The sequence below is a fragment of the Catharus ustulatus genome, chromosome 8 (assembly GCF_009819885.2).
Source record: "Catharus ustulatus isolate bCatUst1 chromosome 8, bCatUst1.pri.v2, whole genome shotgun sequence".
NCBI classification, from domain to species: Eukaryota; Metazoa; Chordata; class Aves; order Passeriformes; family Turdidae; genus Catharus; species Catharus ustulatus.
Window position 1 is genome coordinate 19,055,838 of NC_046228.1, and position 19,297 is coordinate 19,075,134.

At 41.4% G+C, this 19,297-nt stretch overlaps 1 protein-coding gene across 3 annotated transcripts in view; it reads right to left on the minus strand.

Annotated features, from left to right (window-relative positions):
* The window catches only part of SEC31B (SEC31 homolog B, COPII coat complex component), a 34,919-nt gene that overhangs the window by 11,646 nt on the left and 3,976 nt on the right, over positions 1 to 19,297 (minus strand). For all 3 annotated transcript variants that reach the window (XM_033065863.1, XM_033065864.2, XM_033065862.2), the window contains exons 2-18: positions 18,815 to 18,903; positions 16,713 to 16,836; positions 15,727 to 15,922; positions 14,877 to 14,972; positions 13,680 to 13,820; positions 13,079 to 13,221; positions 12,743 to 12,842; positions 10,663 to 10,824; positions 8,707 to 8,859; positions 7,737 to 7,967; positions 6,256 to 6,330; positions 5,603 to 5,683; positions 4,570 to 4,678; positions 4,006 to 4,184; positions 3,258 to 3,384; positions 2,033 to 2,178; positions 501 to 674 (exon numbers count right to left, since the gene is read on the minus strand). In XM_033065863.1, coding sequence (XP_032921754.1) covers positions 501 to 674; positions 2,033 to 2,178; positions 3,258 to 3,384; positions 4,006 to 4,184; positions 4,570 to 4,678; positions 5,603 to 5,683; positions 6,256 to 6,330; positions 7,737 to 7,967; positions 8,707 to 8,859; positions 10,663 to 10,824; positions 12,743 to 12,842; positions 13,079 to 13,221; positions 13,680 to 13,820; positions 14,877 to 14,972; positions 15,727 to 15,922; positions 16,713 to 16,836; positions 18,815 to 18,893 — 2,316 coding nt within the window. In that variant the 5' untranslated portion in view covers positions 18,894 to 18,903. The remainder of the gene's footprint in view (positions 1 to 500; positions 675 to 2,032; positions 2,179 to 3,257; positions 3,385 to 4,005; positions 4,185 to 4,569; positions 4,679 to 5,602; positions 5,684 to 6,255; positions 6,331 to 7,736; positions 7,968 to 8,706; positions 8,860 to 10,662; positions 10,825 to 12,742; positions 12,843 to 13,078; positions 13,222 to 13,679; positions 13,821 to 14,876; positions 14,973 to 15,726; positions 15,923 to 16,712; positions 16,837 to 18,814; positions 18,904 to 19,297) is intronic.

Here is a 19,297-nt window from a genome sequence, read left to right on the forward strand (position 1 = left end):
TACCAGGAAAAAAACTTCAACAAATGATAAATGACAATCTGGGACATCACCTGTCATACTCTCAGGCAGATGAAGTCTCACTGATCCTTCCCTCAGGCTTTAGAGTACTCCCTCTCCAACCCCTACCCACATCTAGGTACTAGATGGATTTATTTCAAACTGCCAGGTGACCTCCCCATTCCCATCCTCTACCAGCTAGTTTCAAGAAGAGAGGCAGCTTCCCTGGAGAGCTGCTTCCCAGTGTTGTTCTCCATCAACCATTTTACAGTTCTACAGCTCCTTTCCTTTTCCTTGAATCAAAGGCACTTCAAAGAAAATGCAAATTAAGACAAAACCCATATCCTGAAACTCCTTCCCCCCTCCCCCTCTATTCTCAAGTTAGCATAACTGAGGTGAAGCTTTAAGTCCTAATGCATGGCAAAACCCCAGCACTCTCTCATACCAAGTACCACTTCCCCCACTACACTACTCTTTCCCACAACAGCTTGCTGCTCACTCACCTCTTTAGAGCTGCTGGGTAGGTAATTCATTGCAGCTGCCAAGCATCCTTGTGATGCCAGGAGATTGGCATATTGGGTGATTCGTTCTGCCAAGACAGGGCCTGGTGCTGGTCCTGCTATTCCTCGGAGCATCTCAATGGACCTGCTCAGCACCATCACCTTCTCTATGAGATCCTGAATAATCCAGGGGAGAGGAAAAGTAAGACTACTCAGAATCTCACTAGCTTTAGTGGTCCATCTCATGCTGGGACAATACCAGATGGCTCTCCCCACTCAGCTGACATCAGGACCAATGTGGACAGAAGTCACTCTCCTCTGCACCAAATACTGTCACTGATGACCGTTTCCTCAGGTGCACTTGGAGAAAAACAGGAACCAGGAAGCAAACCCTGACATTGCTACTTTAGTAGTAAGGGAAAAAAAAAAATCAGAAGCCACAATAATAGCTACAATAAACTGTGATCATGTTACAGACCATCAACTTGTAAGAGGAAGGCTTAAAACCATACCAGGAAAAATTCACTAGAAAGAACTACTACTGCTCGCAAAAGGACCAGAAGGTTTTTAGTTACTTAAAACTCCTTCAACTCCTTGAAATGGAAGTAGTGTTTACAGCTGTAGAATGATACCTGCTGATATCTGGCAACCAGGAGGAGGCCAGTTTCAAAAACAACGAAGAGTGCTAAAGATGCCTTTTTGTTGCTTTTACTCAGTAGTGGCATTGCAAAACCAGGGAACTCTGTAGCAGAGCTCTGGCATTATCTGCAGATATCCAAGTGAAAGACTTGTCTAGCTCATTCTAGCAAGTGACAGACACAATGGGGCTTAGTGACTTAGCCAGGACTGGTTTAAGTGTAAAGATTAGTGAGACTAACTCAGTTGGTCAGAGCAAGGTTGTGGGCTCAATCTCCATATGGACCACTCACTTAAGAGTTGGATTCGATCCTTGTGGATCCCTTTCAACTCAGATTATTCTGTGATTCTGTGAAATAACTGATAGGAATGAAGAGAGGCAGGTAACAGCATTGAAGTTCTGATTTATCTGCAAGATGTGACTTCCCATATGTGATCATTCTACTTGCAGTGGGAATATCATCATGATCCAGACTTCATTTTATTTTGCTAAGGCTGTTCTGAAGGGACAGCCAGATCACTGCAGCATTAAGTTATACATGACAAGCACAGCACCAAGTGTATCCCAGGCTACTACCAGGAAAAAAAAAAGTATAGCTCAAACTTCCCTAACTAAAAGGAAGCTCAGAGACGACATCAGAACGTACGAGAGGCAGGTAGGCTGCAACTCCTGTGCATGACTGGATTTACATGCAATCTAAACGCACAAACCCTGAATGATTAAGAGTGCAAGCCTCCTTTCAAAGTAGGCCCATAATCCAGGCTAGGAGGAGATACCTGGGTGAGTACAAACAGATCTCCACTGTCTGCTGGAAGCCAGATACCCCGATGGGAAAATGTGAATAGTTCAGGGCTACCAGATCGGCTAAGGAGTCAAACCAACATCACAGCGCCTGTACCTGTAGGGCCAGTGGTGACGAAGTCTCATGGTTTTTTACCCAGCATTCCACCAGCCTCTCCACATTGCCTGATGAGATGTAGCAGAGGCAGGCATCATTGGACAGGGCTGCATCTCCCTCTGACTCCAGGCGGGCACCCAGCATGTCTAGAGAGAAAGAGATGCAGCAAATATTTAACACACTCCCCTTTGGAAGAGCTCATTATCCCCAATGCTTTGAATCTGCACCTAATTAGAATGATAGAATCATTTAGATCAGGAAAGAACATTAAGATGGAGTCTAACTATAAACCTAGAACTTCCAAGTCCCACTAAACCAAAATTTTAAGTGCCACATATACTTGTTTTTTCAATAACTCCAGGGATGGTGACTCTACCACTTCCCTGGGCAGTCTGTTCCAATGTTTGACAGCCCACTGAATGTAGGTGGTGTTCCTAATGCCCAATTTAAACTTCCCCTCGTCCAGCTTGAGGCTGTTTAGTCTTCTCCTGTCACCTGGTATTTTTGAGAAATACAGCCTCTCCTTTTGTGTAGTTATAGAGAGCAGTAAGGCCACTCCAAACCTCCTTTTCTCCATGCTAAACAATCCCAGCTCCCTCAGCTGCTCCTCATAAGACTTGGGATCTAGACTCTTCAGCAGCTCCATGGCATAACTGTTGGATAACAGAGAAATGGGAAGGAAACCCAAAGCCAAAGCCTAGTTGACAATAAAAAAATCTTTTCTACATCTGCCAATTTTTGTATGTCTGCCCAAACACATAAAAGAAAGAAATGACAGATGATTTCAGTAAAAAAATCCAGCACTTTTTTTTTTTAATTTCCAAAAGAGCTGTGGGAATCTCCAGGCAATAGTAGAGTGCTGAAACCTCCTCTAGATGGAATGACACCCACTGAACCTTTTACTGTAAATGAAATACCTTTCCCTACAGAATAAAAATCACCCTCTTCATGTCTCAGCCTAGGGATAGCATCTATCCTGGTTTTTTTTTTCCAGGCTGCTTCTAGAGGTCACAGGAAATATCCACATATACAACTTTGCACCATGATTCTCAGCTACAGTGTGCACCTTTTAATCTTCCTAACTCAACACTCCATACTTATGTAAGTTCCAGGTAGCTGTAATAAGTAAGAAGTGCTTTATTTTCTTAACTCTACCCACTTCTATAAGCAGTCCAGAGACACCCCCTGCAAGGGAAATTGTATCAAAACACAGCACACTGCATACCACAGAGCTGAGTGTAGTCTTCGTGCTTTGAGTATGTTAACAGGATGGCCAATGCCTCCTTCCAGCTCTGTAGATCACACATGCAAACAATATCTTGCCAGTTCTGCTGCACAATGGAGGAAAGCAGCTATAAAGGAAGCAGAAGGTCTGTTAGTCTCTGAAGACAAAGATAAGCTGACAGTCAAATCAACAGCTCACTTTCAAACAAGCTTTCCACCATGCAGCAACTACCTCACTATAAAAGGTCCAACAGTCTCAGCATCCCTATGTTAACAGTACTTGGAACTTGATGCCTCAAGGAAAGTAAAAAGGCCCAACAAAGCACTTAAAAGAACATGGAAACAGCCACACTAAACAAGACTAAAGATCTAACACATCTCTTGTTTCAGAGCAGCTGTTATCAATGACCAGGAACACAGTGTTAAGATATCCCAACCTCTGTTACACTTCCTCATTAATAAGCTAGAAACTTCCTAATTGAGCTGCAAAGGGGCAGGATTCACCACAGGTTACAACCATGAAAAAAAAAGGAATAGAGAACACAGACATACTACGTAGACAACATAAAATTGTCATAAAACTACCAAGATATTAGAGTAAATGTCACATCAGTAGGACATGCACAGATTCTGCTGACATTCTACTTCCTTCATTGAAGAAAAAGCACTTCCCCATATATTCAGAGAAACATTTGGCAACACAGTGCACACCTTTCCCTGCTCAGTGTGTACACAAAACCATCACTTACCACGGAGAGATTTGTTTTCTGCTTGGCAAAGTAGCGCTTCTGGGTTTCCTTTAGGAGCTTATCCCCACCAGCTATAGCTAAGATGATGGCATCAGCAAAGCGCTCTGCTCGCATGCACAGCTCCACTGCACCCTCAAAATTCCCCAACAAAAGGGCTTGGCTGATGAGCCCATCTGTATCTACAGAGGTGAGAAGCAGAGTCAAACCAAACAGTCATCACTCAGATTCATTGATGATGCTTGTTTTAATGAGCAGGCAGTAAAAAGCAGTAACAGCTAAAAGCCCAACTAAAAGAAAATCTGGAAACTCAAAAAAACCCATTGACTTGACTCTTAGTCTTCCATCATCTAGAAGATACTTCTGTATTTTTAATGGGTCTCTCATCTGGGATAAGTATTTCTATGCTCAACGAGATATGCTGCATGACACTTGAAGTGGTCATATGTTTTAAAAGTATCCGTCTGCTGGGTGAACTTCTGAGATTCTTCCTGATCTCTCAATTTTCTGGTTTTCCCTCCTCTCCCCTTTTCCTAAGAGGGCAAAACCACTCTTTATATAGCATACCTTCTGTGACAGGAATCTCCAAAGTGCTCATATTCTGTGGGATGAGGTTATCAAAAAAGGCTGAAGAGGAAGAAACAGCAGCTACATCATCGCTGGAATTCATCAAAAGCTGTGCAAAAAGTGCAAGAGCTTAATTTATTCACTGCACACACATAACCTACCCAAAACAGTTTAGTGGATACAGGGTGGGATGGGGCTGTTCTCCATTTGGCTGTTCATGCTGATATAAATCTAATTTCAATTTGGAAACTCCTGTCACTGTGCAATCAATCTGCACAGTTTCAGGAGGGAAGCAACAAGAGCAATGCTGCAATTGACAAAGCTTAGGAGATTGATGGTGCAAGACATGCAATGCCAACAGCACTGCTGGGCAGCATTCATCAATTCAGCTGTCAGCCCTTGAGCAGGGTGAACTATTTTGGATGGAACAGAGACAAGACCAACAAGTAAAGTCTGTAAATAACAGGTTGGATCACAGCCATGCATGGTGCTTTACTGAAACGCAGGACACAATTGCTGCTCCTAGAATATCTCAGCCAGTGTTTGAGGCTTGTGAAGATGATTACTAATCAGAAGATAGAAGTTTTAGGTACCTCAAAGGAGAAAAATTTACAGTGAACCAGGCCTTGGAAGGCATCTGAAGATGGATATCCCAAAAATTATGTGAAAATATATTTCAGAGGATAGAGGTGAAAATGAAAGAAATACCAGAGCAGAAACTTCACAAAGGAAATCCAGAAAGTAGCCTCAAGTTAAGCTGGGGTGAGAGTAATTCTACCACTGAAGACATCAACACAGGAGAAGCAAACCTTCTTGCAGAAATAGCAGGAGTCCTTCACTGTTCACTGATTAGTTTTAAAGCCAGAAGGGAAAGTTATTATCATTTAGTCTGACCCTGTGAGGGTCTGACAGGCCTGTAAACTGCCCTCTGCAATGCCAGCATTGAGCCCAGCAAGTTGTGGTTGGAATTAGACCTTCTAGTTCATTCTGCCCCGCTCTGCTCTCCCAAGCTAGCAAGATGTACAGGACATACCTGATCTGGTCCAGCGTTTTTATCGCCTGCCTCAGGAAGGGGCTGTTTATCTGGGATCCCATTACTCAAACATGAGGTGATCTAGAAAAGTAACAGACACACAGAGTAAAGTCCCTGTCAAAGTAAGCACTTGGACAGCAAAACTACCAAGAGACTGGCAAGTCCCAGATACAATTCCCTCAACTCTTTCACCTGTTTGAAAACTTCCACTTCTCCCCATTCCTGGGCTGGCTGCCCATCAGTGACTATTTATCCTTTTCAGAGCATTATCCATCATTACTATGCCAGACTGTCTCCACCTGTAACCTTCTTCCTGGTTGAAGAATCCCCTGAGATGCAGAAAGCTGAATGCTAAGAGAAGCTCTCACAACTGCACTGTTGTTAAACACTTCCCAGTGCACCAACAACTGAAAGCAAGATAATTGGGCTCAAGCCCCTTTGGCTTGATTCAGTACAGCTACAGTTACACCCTTACAGGTGGTTGCATCTGCTTTTTAGTGAAATATACTTCACATGACTCCCAGCTGAAATTTCACACAGTTTGGTCTTTTGTGTGCTATGAGATCACTTGCTCAATTCCAGTAGGAACCTACAACTCTCCTGAAGCAACTCTAGTCCTGTAAAGGTTTCTATCTATGGGAAATATCCCTTACCTTTTTTTGAAGATCCTCTTTACTGTAGCCCAGCAACTTGAGAAGTTTAGTCCGGGAGTCCTGCTCCAAATTCACCTGAGTCCCAATGGATATTAAAAAGAGAAAAAATATGTAAAGTCATAGACATCTACACACTGAAAATAGTTAGCTGCTTCTGGCAGCAGCAAAGTTTAGAGGTCAGTTTATAGATAAAGAATTCAACTATGAAAAGTCCACCTTGTGTGGACTTTGTTGTGTAAAGATGTATGGAATTTAAGTTACAATCATGATAAAAGGGCAAAACTCAAGTTTGCCACAGTTACAACTGAGGTACAACCGTGTATCAAGACCATGACTGCATACATACCTTGTATACTTGGTCATTAATTCCCCTGGACAGTCTAGAATTGCCAAGCTAATCTTTTCATAGAGAGAATTGACTGATTTGAGTCTGGATGAAATGAGACAAGGTGGTTGCCTGAATTGCTAGCTGGCTTCACAAGAGTTAGTTGACTGTTACAGAAGCTCCCTCACGAGGATTTCAGACATGCCCAAAAATTCCCACAGGCTGCACACAGGCTAATTGATAGGTACCATTTATATGGTTTAATGCATGATTAACAAGGAGAATCTGCCTCAGTTAAGTCCCAATGTTGCTCTTTCTACACAAATATTCAAACTCTACATGGATAATATACTTGCAAACAGTTCATTTCAGAAACTGTTCCTGCAGAAGCAGGAATGGTGCTGCAGGACACTTGTGCAGAAGCCTAGTTTGTAGTTTAAGACAATCAACAGTAATAGAGCCTCTGTGTGTTGGAGTGGTCTCCTAGGACCACACACCAGATGGATTATTAAAAGTTACTAAAAATGACAGTTTGATGTCTCTCATTTAAGTCAGCTAAAGAAATTGTTGTGATGGAGACCACTGTCACCACCTAGATTTACAGCTGGCCATCCTATTCAAGATTCCCCATGCAAATATAATACTATGGCAAAGATGCCAAGATTCTGCCCTCCAAACAGTCTGTTACAAGTGTCTGGAAACCACTGCCCAGACTAAGTTCTGCCTCTTCAGAAGGAAGACCTCTTACCATCATGTTACCAGACTCTCATGTTACCAAATTGTCCATGAAGGATAGTCAGTCTCATGCCACCACAGCTCTCTCCCTTGTTCTAGGGTATCTCATTGTCCATTTGGACTTCATCTTGAAAAATAATAACGTACAGCTCCACAGGTAACAGGCAGATATAGCTTGGCAGTGTGTTGAGATGAGAAAATCCAGTTTCAGGAAGCCTAAACAAGTCCACTGAAAAGACCATTCCTAATGAAAACCAAAAGAACCTCCAACACCTCAACTTTCTCTAGAAAAGAAATTAGTATATTCATTCAATTCCATTTTATATTTTAAAGAACAAGAATATAAAGGGCTAGAGAGGACCATATTCCACCCCAGTAATATAGAAGAACTGACCTCTGTATTTCACCACAGCCATCCTACCTTCAAGAAGTTCCAAAGGTTCTCATCAACTGGCAGCTTGGCTGTCTGGATCTTGCCCTGGCAGTAATCCAGGAGGTTCCCTGACTGCAAGGCCATCTGCAGTTCTTTGGATCGGAGTAGGAATTCAGTTTCAGTAGTGACTTGACTGATGAATACCTGGTGTGGATAAGTCTGCTGCATTTGCTGTCCAGGAGCTTTGGTATGACCAAAGGTAATCAGTTTTCCTCCAAACTGAGAATGACAGAGGGAGACACAGTAAGTATTCTTATAAACAAAGGCAAAAGCTACTCACTTAGTTCTTCATTTAGCAAGGAGACCCAAGCTCCAGCAGTGATCACAAGGAACTTGTGTGTATGGATGGACGAGGGAGCATTGAGGGAGTTGTCATTACAAGCCCTTCAGCTGAACTAAACACTGATAAACTTGACACTTGTGCATATCCTATCAGGCCTAGCCAATTGGAAGTGCCAGAGAGGCACAGAGGAAAAAGTACCATTGACAAGAACAGTTAGTTCTTTTGTTACATGGAGAGGCACACTGCAATGATAAAAACTATCAGGTGAAGAGCAGGCACTAGATAGACAAAGTCAAGCAAGAGGCTAAAAGAACAATTCAGCTCTCCAATATAGGAGCAATGATGTGAGGAAAATTAAATGCCTGGGTAGGAAAGAGACAGACAGAGAATGGGAATGCATGTCAGCCTGCAAGGACAGCTTTTACAAATTTTTCTTAGATTTTGTTAACTCCTACTTATAATTTCCCATTCTCTGCTACAGGACTCTTTCTTGTTGGAAATATATCTGAATGTTGAGAGTAAACAACCTTCACTTCAAGGGATGCCATAATGTACCTTAAACAGGCATTAAAACAACTAGCAACAGGAAGATACATGTTTCTTCAGTGAAAAAAGATTCTGCCACAAGACAACACATCTATTGCATTTTCAGCTAAGGATGCTCCATTCACTTACTGCAAATGAAACCCCCACAGGTCTGCGAATCCACTTGGGAGGCTTTTTTAATGGTGGAATCAAGGTGGTCTGAGTTACTTGCTCTGGCACCTGCAGAGGAGGAAGGCTCTGTCCTGTGCCAAAGGGATCCAGGTTGTTGAAGGAGGAAGAGATCTAGAATCAGAAGGAAATAGGAAGAAAATATAATTCAATTCTTTTCTGTATGGAGTAAGCACAAAAACTATTGCTTAGGAACTAGTTACTTTCCACGTTGATGAAGAATGAGAATAGTACAGCACCTTTTTATGGAATACTACCGAGCCCGTATGCAAGAGAAATGGTATTTCAAAACATTATTTTGAAATTGTTTCTCAAGGAAGCTTTACCCTAAGAGATTTTCAAGTAGTTTTTCCTTAGCAAGATGCAAATTTCATGAAAAAACACTGCTAGGCCTAGCATCCAGCTCAAACATAGGAGTTGCAAAATTACTTGTTTTATGCAAGATAATGACAACATATGGTCAAAAGTTGACCGACTTATTTCTTGTTTTTCTCACAAAGGAATTCTGACTCCCTTTTTGTTGCTGGAGTGTTTCAAATGGGTTAGTTTCAAGGACTGTCTCAAGTTTTTTTGGCTTAGATGAGACTGATGAAATAAAACCTTCTTGTCTAGACAAGAAAGTGGCAAAAGTGGCCCATAAGCCAGATTTCTGACATTTAAGGAGTCAGTGAACATACATACAATGCTGTTCACAAGCAATTTTCATTTTTAACATTGTTCACACAGATTTGTTGTTTGCTAAAGATAATCCTGTTCAAGTTTGACTGGACCATAGGGAATAGCTTTAAAGTTCAGCTAACCAGCATTCCCAAAAGGAAGCAAAAAGCTGATCAAGCTAAGGTTGCCAAATCTTACAATCACAGGCAATGTTTTGTCTTTCTTCAGAGGAAACTGATTCCAAAGAAAGAATATTTCTTGAGGAACAGCTTATATCAAACACACTAAACTTTAAATAAATAAATATACACAACCTGGTCTTCAGCAGAGTTTCTGTCCTGAGATTACTGAATTCGTAAGGGAAAGACCTCTTGGCCACGAACTCCCTGTCACCATAGCTGTCATTATCTCCTGCTTGTGTTCTTGTTATTCAATTTATTCAGGAATTTTTCAACACTACTGTTCCCAGTTTTGAACAGTGGTGCATGCCCATGAAGAATGCAGAGGAAGAAAATTCTCCATGGGTTAAATAAATCCTTAATCTCCCGCAGCTGTTGCTTGATAAAGTATTTTCTGTCTCTTGCAAATCCTATGAAACTGAACTCAGTCAGCTGTAAATGACTATATAAATAACACTTAAGCCAGCTCATACGTATTCTCTTAAAACCTGTATTGTAAGGCATTTGTTAGCTGGGACAGAGGGAGGGAATTAAAAGACTAGACACCAGATTAAAACTAAAATTTTAGACAGTAGTGACATTTAATCTGTTCAGAGTTTGCTCATCTACTCATTGGTTAAGTAATGGGTTTCAGTATCAAAAATATTAACATGCTTCAAGTTGTAGTCAAAAGACTTGAGGAAAATTGCTAATAGTGGTTTATAAACCACTTTATAAAATTACCTTCTAAACTAATGAAGAATAACGTATCCTATTAATTAGTAGCTTGTGTGCTGCTTTATTTTTAGTCTAAGAGTAATAACAATAAAGTGTATCTTAACATCACAACTGCGCTTGCTCTTGGTTCTCTTTACACACCTTGTCAGAGGCAATGTGGTCTCCCTTTGGGATCTGGTGGGATTATTAAGCCCCCACACAGGCAACTTCTGGTTCCCACACCATACAGCCTTAGGTCCTGGTGCATGGGACAGACTGCATCACTCAAAAGTGATCCTGTTACACATGTATGCTTCTACCTCTCTGAGCAGTCATGAGAGAAACTGCTGGTTTGTCATGGTCCAGCACGGTCACACGACTTTACCTTGTCAGCCTGTGTCCTCTGCTGAGCTTCTAAGTTCCCACCCATAACAGAATAAACGTTGATCCACCCATCAAAAGTGGCAGCAGAGAAGACTGAAGGATTCCTAGGACACCACTGGACATCAAAGCACCATTGACTCCGAATGGGCAACTCATACACCACCTATGACAGAAAGAGAGAAGGTAGAAGCACAACACAAACAGCCTGCTTTCCCCAAAGTACTTGCCCACAGCAAGCATGTCATCTTATTTACATGTGACCATTGCATACAAATCTCTTATTTTTGCTTATTGAAGCATGCATTTGTAACCAACTTATAGCACCTTGAGTTAAAACAGCTGAAAGTCATAGAAAGCTCACATTACACTGATTCTGACTGTAGTACAAAATCCAAAAGTGAACGGTCAGTTTTGCTCTGCTTTCTAAGTACTACTGTAACAGAATACTATAGCATTGTCACATTTGCTGTTAACCAAGGGAGAGACACCAGAAAACAACACACTAAAACAAGAAGTCAAAGAGGCAAGAATGCGTTATAAGCAAGATCACGTAAACAGAAAAAATAGGGTGGAGTAACAAATGTGACAAGGAAAATAAAGAGCCTAAAGAAAAAAAAAATAGAACAAGAGAGGAATGTAATAGCTGCACATGAACTATGAAGGACATTGCAGCCAACAAGTTTATGGTTCAGCACTGAAAAAGCCAAAGTTCAATTCATGGCCCAGTCACAGATTTCCTGCCTGATGTTGGGCAACTCACTAACACAGCCTTGACTTTAAACCTCCCATTTGTAAAATGAATATATTTCCTTTATGGTTTACAGGAACAATGCACAGACAATCACAGCTTCCTTTTCTGTGGGAACGTGATCTGTGTTTTCTGTTCCAGGCAGAAGCAAATTGCTATCATTTGCTTATATTAAAATCTAGATCACCAAATAGAAAAGCTAACAAACAAATCCCAAGAAACCAAACATCCCCAACACCCAGAGAAACCATTACTTCCCTCAAACTTATGAGACCAGCCATTCTATATAACTGTATTAATCCTTAATACTGTAAAGCTTCACAACTTTTTCACCTGAAAATCTGCTGTCCATTGGTACCAAGTGAAAAAAAGCCCCCTAACAGTAGTTTATACTTGAAAGTCTGATTTAAATTTGGACTCTGCAAATCTACAGCAGCATGCATAACTATAAGTCAGCCACACCAATTTTTTTAAGTTTTCCACTAAAAGACAGTGAAAATATTTTTGTAAAAATTAGATGTCAGGAATGTTTCAGAGATCTACACAAAATGAGCATCACATCCTATCAAACTACAAAAGCAGCATTTCATACATTTTAGGAAAACTGATTCATTTTTTTCCTTGCCTCCAAGGCAAAAGCTGAGTGATATCGTCCCATGAAATTAATCTAGCCTGGGGTTCCCATCTGGACTTTGTTCATTATTGTTAGAGCACTTTCTCCATGCTATCATCAAGATCAACTGCATTGTCCAAAGTTCAGTTTTATCCAGGAACTCAGTATTGAATGAATGGGTGTGCACAAAAAATTTTTAAACAGCCCCACTTTAATTCACGTGATACCTTAATATACCAAGTATGGTAATTCTGAGATACATGACTAGATAAGCACATACATGTGAAACCATTTTATTATAAATAAAGTTTACATGCATTGTTTAACTACATTGTTCCCTTCTCAGTGACCCTCTCCAAATGCTCTTTGCTCCCCTTCAAATTTCCTCCCAAAAGAACTTTCTACTCTAGGAGAAGGAAAAAGAAGAAACACAAGGAAAGAGAGAACACTGAAGTGTTAGCATAGCAAGAGTAATCATAAATAGTTGAAACTAAACTTTAATTAAAGTTTAGGTCCCTCTCTGATCTCTGGACAAAGGTCAGCAAAAACCTATTTCAATCTGGATATGGACCACGCTCATTCACTCCAGACAGAAAGAGTGCATAAGACACGCTTGAGGGAATTACACTGGCACTCCACAAGGATACAGGGAAGGACACACACAGAGCAAAGCACACAATGTAAAGCAGACCATGTGTTCTGATAGCTGTGGTTACATACCTCCCCCATACTTGGGTTCCAGCATAAGATCCGGTTATCTTTGGCACTACTCAACAGCAGCTCAGGGTCAGCCTGGCACCACGAAACAGCAAGAACTCCCCTAAAATAGATCAGAAAGAAATCAGTCATACTTCCTGTACAGCCTGCTCTGCCACCCAGTCACTGAGAAAGCACTACACACCAGCACCTTGGCTCAAATATGCTAGTTCTCATCTCTACCTTCAATCAGATTCATCTGGGAAAAAAAGCAACCCCAGGAGAAAATCACAGTTCCCCAAAGTCCAGTCTCCCAGATGTCTGCCTTGAAAAGATGCAACACAACATGCAAGTCCTCACCTCGTGTGCCCTTCCAGCTGGCTGAGAGGGGAGGTAGCAAAGCGTAAGTCCCATATTTGGATCACTGGCAAACGATCATCCTCAGAGGAAAGGACTAGCTGGGTTGCAACTTCTGGATGCCAGGCCATTCCTGAGCAATGCATCTAGGGACAAAAATAGCACACAGGCTGAAAATTCAGCAAAGTAAGCTGGCAATAGCACAAATGGGCCAAAGCCATAGAACTCGCCTAGAATGCCTGACATAAACCAAGTCTAGTAATGCCTTGCTCCAGGCAGTAAGTATTTCTACCTTCTCTTCATAGCAAAAAAAAACCCAGAACAGAAGTCAAAGTCCAAAGGAAGCTGGAAGGCTTCTCATAAACAAGTTGTGAACACAAACTGAATGCAAGAGTGCATGAATTTTAAGAACAGTAAGGGATCTTCTTTCCCCATTTCACTCAGGAAAGAATAAAAAGAGGTGCTTTGATGCTATGTCTCCAAGAGAACTAGTTCCAACAGCTCCTAGAATAAAACCACTTGTCCCAAGAGTCTGTGCCACTGCTTTGTAGCCACATGTGGCAAGCTGTAAGCTAGTTAGAAATGCAGCCTTTTCTCCACTCACTCTGTTGCTGTGGTCACTGACTTTGATGATGGGCTCATTCTTCCTGAGGTCCCAAACCACAGCCTTGCCACTGGGGTGAGCAGAGGACAGGATATGCTGCACCTGCCGATTCCAGGACACCACACTGATGTCTTCATGAGGCTGCCAAGACAGGAAAGGCCACACATCCATTATTCCCAAGCTGAAGGAACACAAACCACAGGAGTCTGTCAATAGTTTAATTGAGGGATTAGGGATTTGATGATGCATAGATTCCTCTCTTAAATTGCTGATCAATTAACTGGAAATACCAGCAGCACTAACCAGAAAGACTAGGGAAAGCCCTTTACTCAGAGTACAGTAAAATTCTATGGGGGAATGTCACCTGGAAAAGTACCTTTGCATTTGAGGAGCAGGTACTAGATCCTACGCTGGCGAAATGTGTTGTAAGTCACTCCAGAGAGAACTGCAGCTGAGCACACATATGTTTCTACACCAACTTCTCAGATGAACTTAAATGGAAAGATGACCTTGTGCAACATTTCAAGAGGGCAGTGAGATGGAAAACAATGAAGTATTCATGGGTAATTGCTGTTATTGTATCTGCTGCAATGCAGGAGATAGGCAAGGAAACAAACAGGAGACTTACTGGGGAAAAAACCTGGGCTGCTTTTACTGAAGTTTACTATGATCTTTCTACTTTCAGAAGTTGACTGCCCTGAGTAATATAATAAGCATCAGAAGATCAGAAACTTCTTCCTCTTCAAACTGGGAGCAATAGCTAAGATGCATTTAATGGCTCACGGGCTCTGCTAGGGATATGACTTTCATGAGATATAAAAGCCTCAGCTGAAGCCTGAAATAAATTCATTTCTCAGAGAAGGTCCAATGAACCTTCTTAATCCATCACACATGGCCCAGCTGGATCACAAGATAAACTGGTCAGTTACTTGATTCAAATCCACAAAGAGCTTACCCATCCATGCAAAAGTGCATACTTCCAGAGCCTGCCAGTCTATCCCCCCTCCCTTTACACTTCTTCCACCTCCAAGAATGAAACCAACCAGTCTCTTCTGATTCATCTCTCTCCTGACAGACTTCAAAGTCATTCCCCTTTCACAGACTGACCAGGCTAGAATGTCTCCACACACATCTTTTTGTCTTGCCTACTGAGAAAAAAACCCTGCAGGAGTATTGCCCACAGGAAAACTCGTTTACCTGTGATTTAGTCCCTGGAGTCATAGGCACGCTGAAATTATTCAAGTCCCAGATGAAAATTTCAGAATCATTGGCTCCAGAAGCCAAGAGATTACTCTGTAGAAAAATAAAAAGGAAAAGCTCAGCTGAGATTCCTGCTTACAGATTTCTTAAAAATAAATGGAAGCAAAAACCCAAAAATCTCCCAAAGTGAGGTGAGAGCTGTATTTCATAGCCACTGGCATGCATAAAGATACTGACTGGATTATAAACCAAGCACATCTCTGGCCTGCATGCCATCCACTGTGGTCTAGTACAGACACATTTAAAATTTGTCTGTTTTGTGCAGGTGGCTGCTGTTAATCATGACGAAATTCTGCCACAGGCCTGGAAACCAGCACCTCTGGCCAGCTGAGCCTTTGCCCTGCATCCTGGCGCCAAGGACATTTCTTCTTCTAAGAAGATGCAAGTTTCTCACAAATGACTGCAGACAATTTTCCATTTGCCTCTGTGCTACCACAAGAACCATATTCTGTTCACTTCTCATTTATGTTGCAGTCCTTTCAAATGTGATTAGAGCCCCATTGAATTAAACAGCAACTGAACAAATTAAAAAAAACAGACATTCTAATTTTGAAAGGACAGTGGTTTGACATGTAACAATATTACAAGTCATGTTTTTATAAAGAGGTAAGTGATTTGAACAAGGTCACCTATAACAGAACCCAAATTTGAGTCTCAAACCAGCCTTGTCACAACTACTGTGCCTCTTAAGTTAAAATTTGTCCCTTCACTTTACAAATCTATACACAAAGGAATGTATTTTCTAATATGGAGATTAACTTCCCTTTGGTCTCTTAATGTTACACACCTGAAAAGGGTTGAAGTCGAGGGCTCGAACAGGACCTGAGTGTTTCTCTGTCTGGCCAATGACAGGGTCTCCCTTGGAAGTCAAGATGCGCTGGACGCTGTACATTGTCAGCACTCCGTTATCTCCCCCACCAACGAGCACCCCAGAGGGCTCTGCAGACCCATTTCCAAAGTTCCCCCACATCAGCTTATGAAACCTGAAAAAAGAAGAGAATAAGGCTGGCATAGGCCATGTTTGGTGGAAACCAAGACACCCTCTTTATCACCAAAACTCACATCCACATTTCAACTTATCAAACATATCCATCAGTCTGCACTTTAAACAATCATCTTTCTTTTAACAGGATTGCAGCTCTTGCACACAATAAAAGAAATAAGCTTCCTTCCAATGATATTTCAAGGGAACTTAAAAAGGAAGATCTTGTCTCTATTTTTTTGGCTGTTGTTTGTTTAAAACTTTAAGGACCTCACATGGGATTTGGTGGGTGAAATCCTCTAGCCTACATTTTATTGAAAATTAGTTAAGAGATCTACATGCCTTCATGTTCAGAGCTGTCATCTGAACAATATGTTTACACCATTTAAAATCTGCTAGTTAGAAATCCAGGGTGTGTTTTACACTGGGTGGATACGACAGTCACACTGATGAGCCTAAGAAAACATGTCATTTTAAAACAAGCTGGAAAGTAAGTTTCACTGTCTCTATGGTCTCTTCAGTGCAAATTGTTAGCCCCAGCAAATTCACATTATGCATGTCTCTACTGACTGACTACCATACAAGTCAATTCAGATTTCTCTAATAGTCCAATTGATCTACTTTTGTACCCAATATGATCTGTATCAACAAAAGTTCCATTTTTGAAGAGAGTTCTATTGAGTCAAAAGATCACTTTATATGCTGTAAACATTATTTCCTCCTCTCCTTTCTTGCACCAGAAAACCCTTTTCAGTTTCATTGATTGATACATCAGTATGAACCTCTAGTACCTGTTTGAGGCAGGAAGTGCTCCTTTCTGCTTCATGTCCAGGGAGGGATCCCTGAAGTCAACCTCAAATATTTCCAAGTTGGCATTTGTACTGAAGGATGCATCCAGTTGTTGAGCAGATGTTCCTAGCAGAAGTACAAGGCCAACACAAGTGGGCATTTTTATCAAAAGCACAAGATACAAAAAGAGTAAGGTACTGAAAACCTATTCTTCGTAGTCAACACAACCTTGGGGTTGTAACAGTTCAAAAGAGGACAGGTCTGAACACCTCAGAGAAAGGAATCAACAATTATGACAAAGGTTTCAAAAGAAATTAAAAGTGCTTCAAGAAACTTTGGTCACCAAGGTTACATTACACAGATAACTTACTTTCTTGGGATAGGTGCAACTCATGCACCCTCCTCGAAGCAGCTGTGGCTTTTGATATTAAGCTCTTCTCCAAATTACAAATGTACTGACATAATGAAATCCAGCTACAATTATGACCTCAAGTACTTCTGCATACTGCTCCTCAGTCATGACATGTCTAAATCAGACCTTGTAAACCTACTCTACAGCATAAGTTCTTCAACTGTAACCAACTAAACATGCCTCAACAACCCACAGACACCTAGCAGTCACAGTTTGGTAGCTTCCTTCTTTCTCCTTACTCTTATGGAAGAAAAGTTACAAGTTGATTTAACATTGCCTAGTGGGACACTGCCAGACAAACTGTCGCCCAGTTACCACAGGGATGCTTACAGCATGGAAATTGCCCATAGGACTATTAAAAAGCAGTACAAATTATGAAACTACACAGTTTCTGATCTAAAGCAAACTGAAGCCAAGACCTTTGGCTCAACCAAAACTCTGGTCTTGTTCTCTGCAAACTTCCCCAATGCAAATCCTTCCCAGAGGCTGCAGTTCTTCACAAACTGATCCAGTGTGGGTCCCCTCCATGGGGTGGTCTTTCAGAACAGATTTCTCCAACCTCAGTCCCCCTTAGGGTGACAAATCCTGCCAGCAAACCTGTTCCAGCGTGGGTCCTCTCTCCATGTGGCCACAGGCCCTACCAAGAGCCTGCTCCAGCTTTCCACAGGGCCACAGCATCCTTTGGCATGCATCTTCTCCAGCAGGGTGGATTGTAGTTGGGTATCAGTCGCACCATGGACCTCCATGGGCTGTGGGGGTGACAGCCTGCCTCACTAAGCTGCAGAGAAAGCTCTTCTCTGCCCCTGAAGCACCTCCAGCCCATCCTTCTGCATGGACCTTGGTGACTGCAGCACTGTTTCTCTCACATATTCTCACTCCTCTCTTGTGCTTCAGTTACACAGGACATTTTTTCTCCCTCCCATTAACTGTGTTATCCCAGATGTGCTCCCACTGCCAGGCTCAGCCTCAGACAGTGCTGAGTCCTTCTGGAAGCCAGCTGGCATTGTCTGCAGTGGATACAGAGGAAGCTTCTTACAGAAGCCACCAGCTACCAGAGCCTTCCTGTGCAAACCCAACAAAACCACTGGAGCTGTCAGTTCCACACAGACAAACTTGCCCACTGCCAACTCAGTCAACGGGCTCACTTTTTGCTTCAGGAAATAAAATTACTATAACAATAGTGACTAATTAATAAAATCAACAAAATAAAATTTAAGGTTTTGCAAGAGTAGTGTAAATGGAATGTTAACCAAAACAGGCAACTTTAGGGAGAAGAGGTTTATAGTATTTGATTGGCAAGTTACATGATTATGAATGAAGACAGACAAGTACAAGGGACCTTAAACGAACATTACTTGAATTAACTCTTTTTTTCTCCCCAGGCACAGGAAGGGTGTAATGCAGAATAGCAAGCAGTGTTGGAGTCCATACAGCCTTTAATTAGAAAATAAAAAATTGTGTATTTGACCTTTGAAAAATCATTCACATTTAAAATGTCAAAGTTGGGCATAGAAGTAATTTTCTACCAGTTACTTCAAAAAAAATAAAAGCTTTAATGGTTTTGGTATATTGCTTGCAAGTTTTCCAGAGACTATCAAGGTGGAAAGTGTTGAAAGCTAAAGCCCACACAACTCTACATATAATTTTTCTCTGATTCATACTCTAATATTCACAAATTGTGAAGAACCTTACCTGTTGCTAGGTAAATAGGGTGGTTGTTTGCCGGACTCCATGCCTGCACAGCTGTTCGCTCAATTTCTTTTAGCTTCATTTTCCAGACTCTGAAAGAAATTTCACAAAGAGTTTAGAACAGAGAGATACAGCTGACGTGATAATATTCACATCAGAAGCATGATGAGAAGACATTGCTCTCAAAAGAGTGAATTTCTACCTCCTGAGGCAGCAAATACAGTTTTACTAGAATGAATCCAGATATTTAAGAATTCATTAACACCCCACCCCCCAATCTTGCTATCTGACCCCAGATTTTCTTTCATATATAGTTCTCTTTTTCATATGTCCCAATTACAGGAGAGTTTCAGAAAAAAAGAATGGGATCTAAATTAACATACTCAAGTCTTCACTGCAGGCTGGTTTAAATGAGCTGTAGAAATTAATTTAAATAAATGTATTTTGATCTAGCACTAGTTACTCTCTCCAAAGAAGCTAATGTCA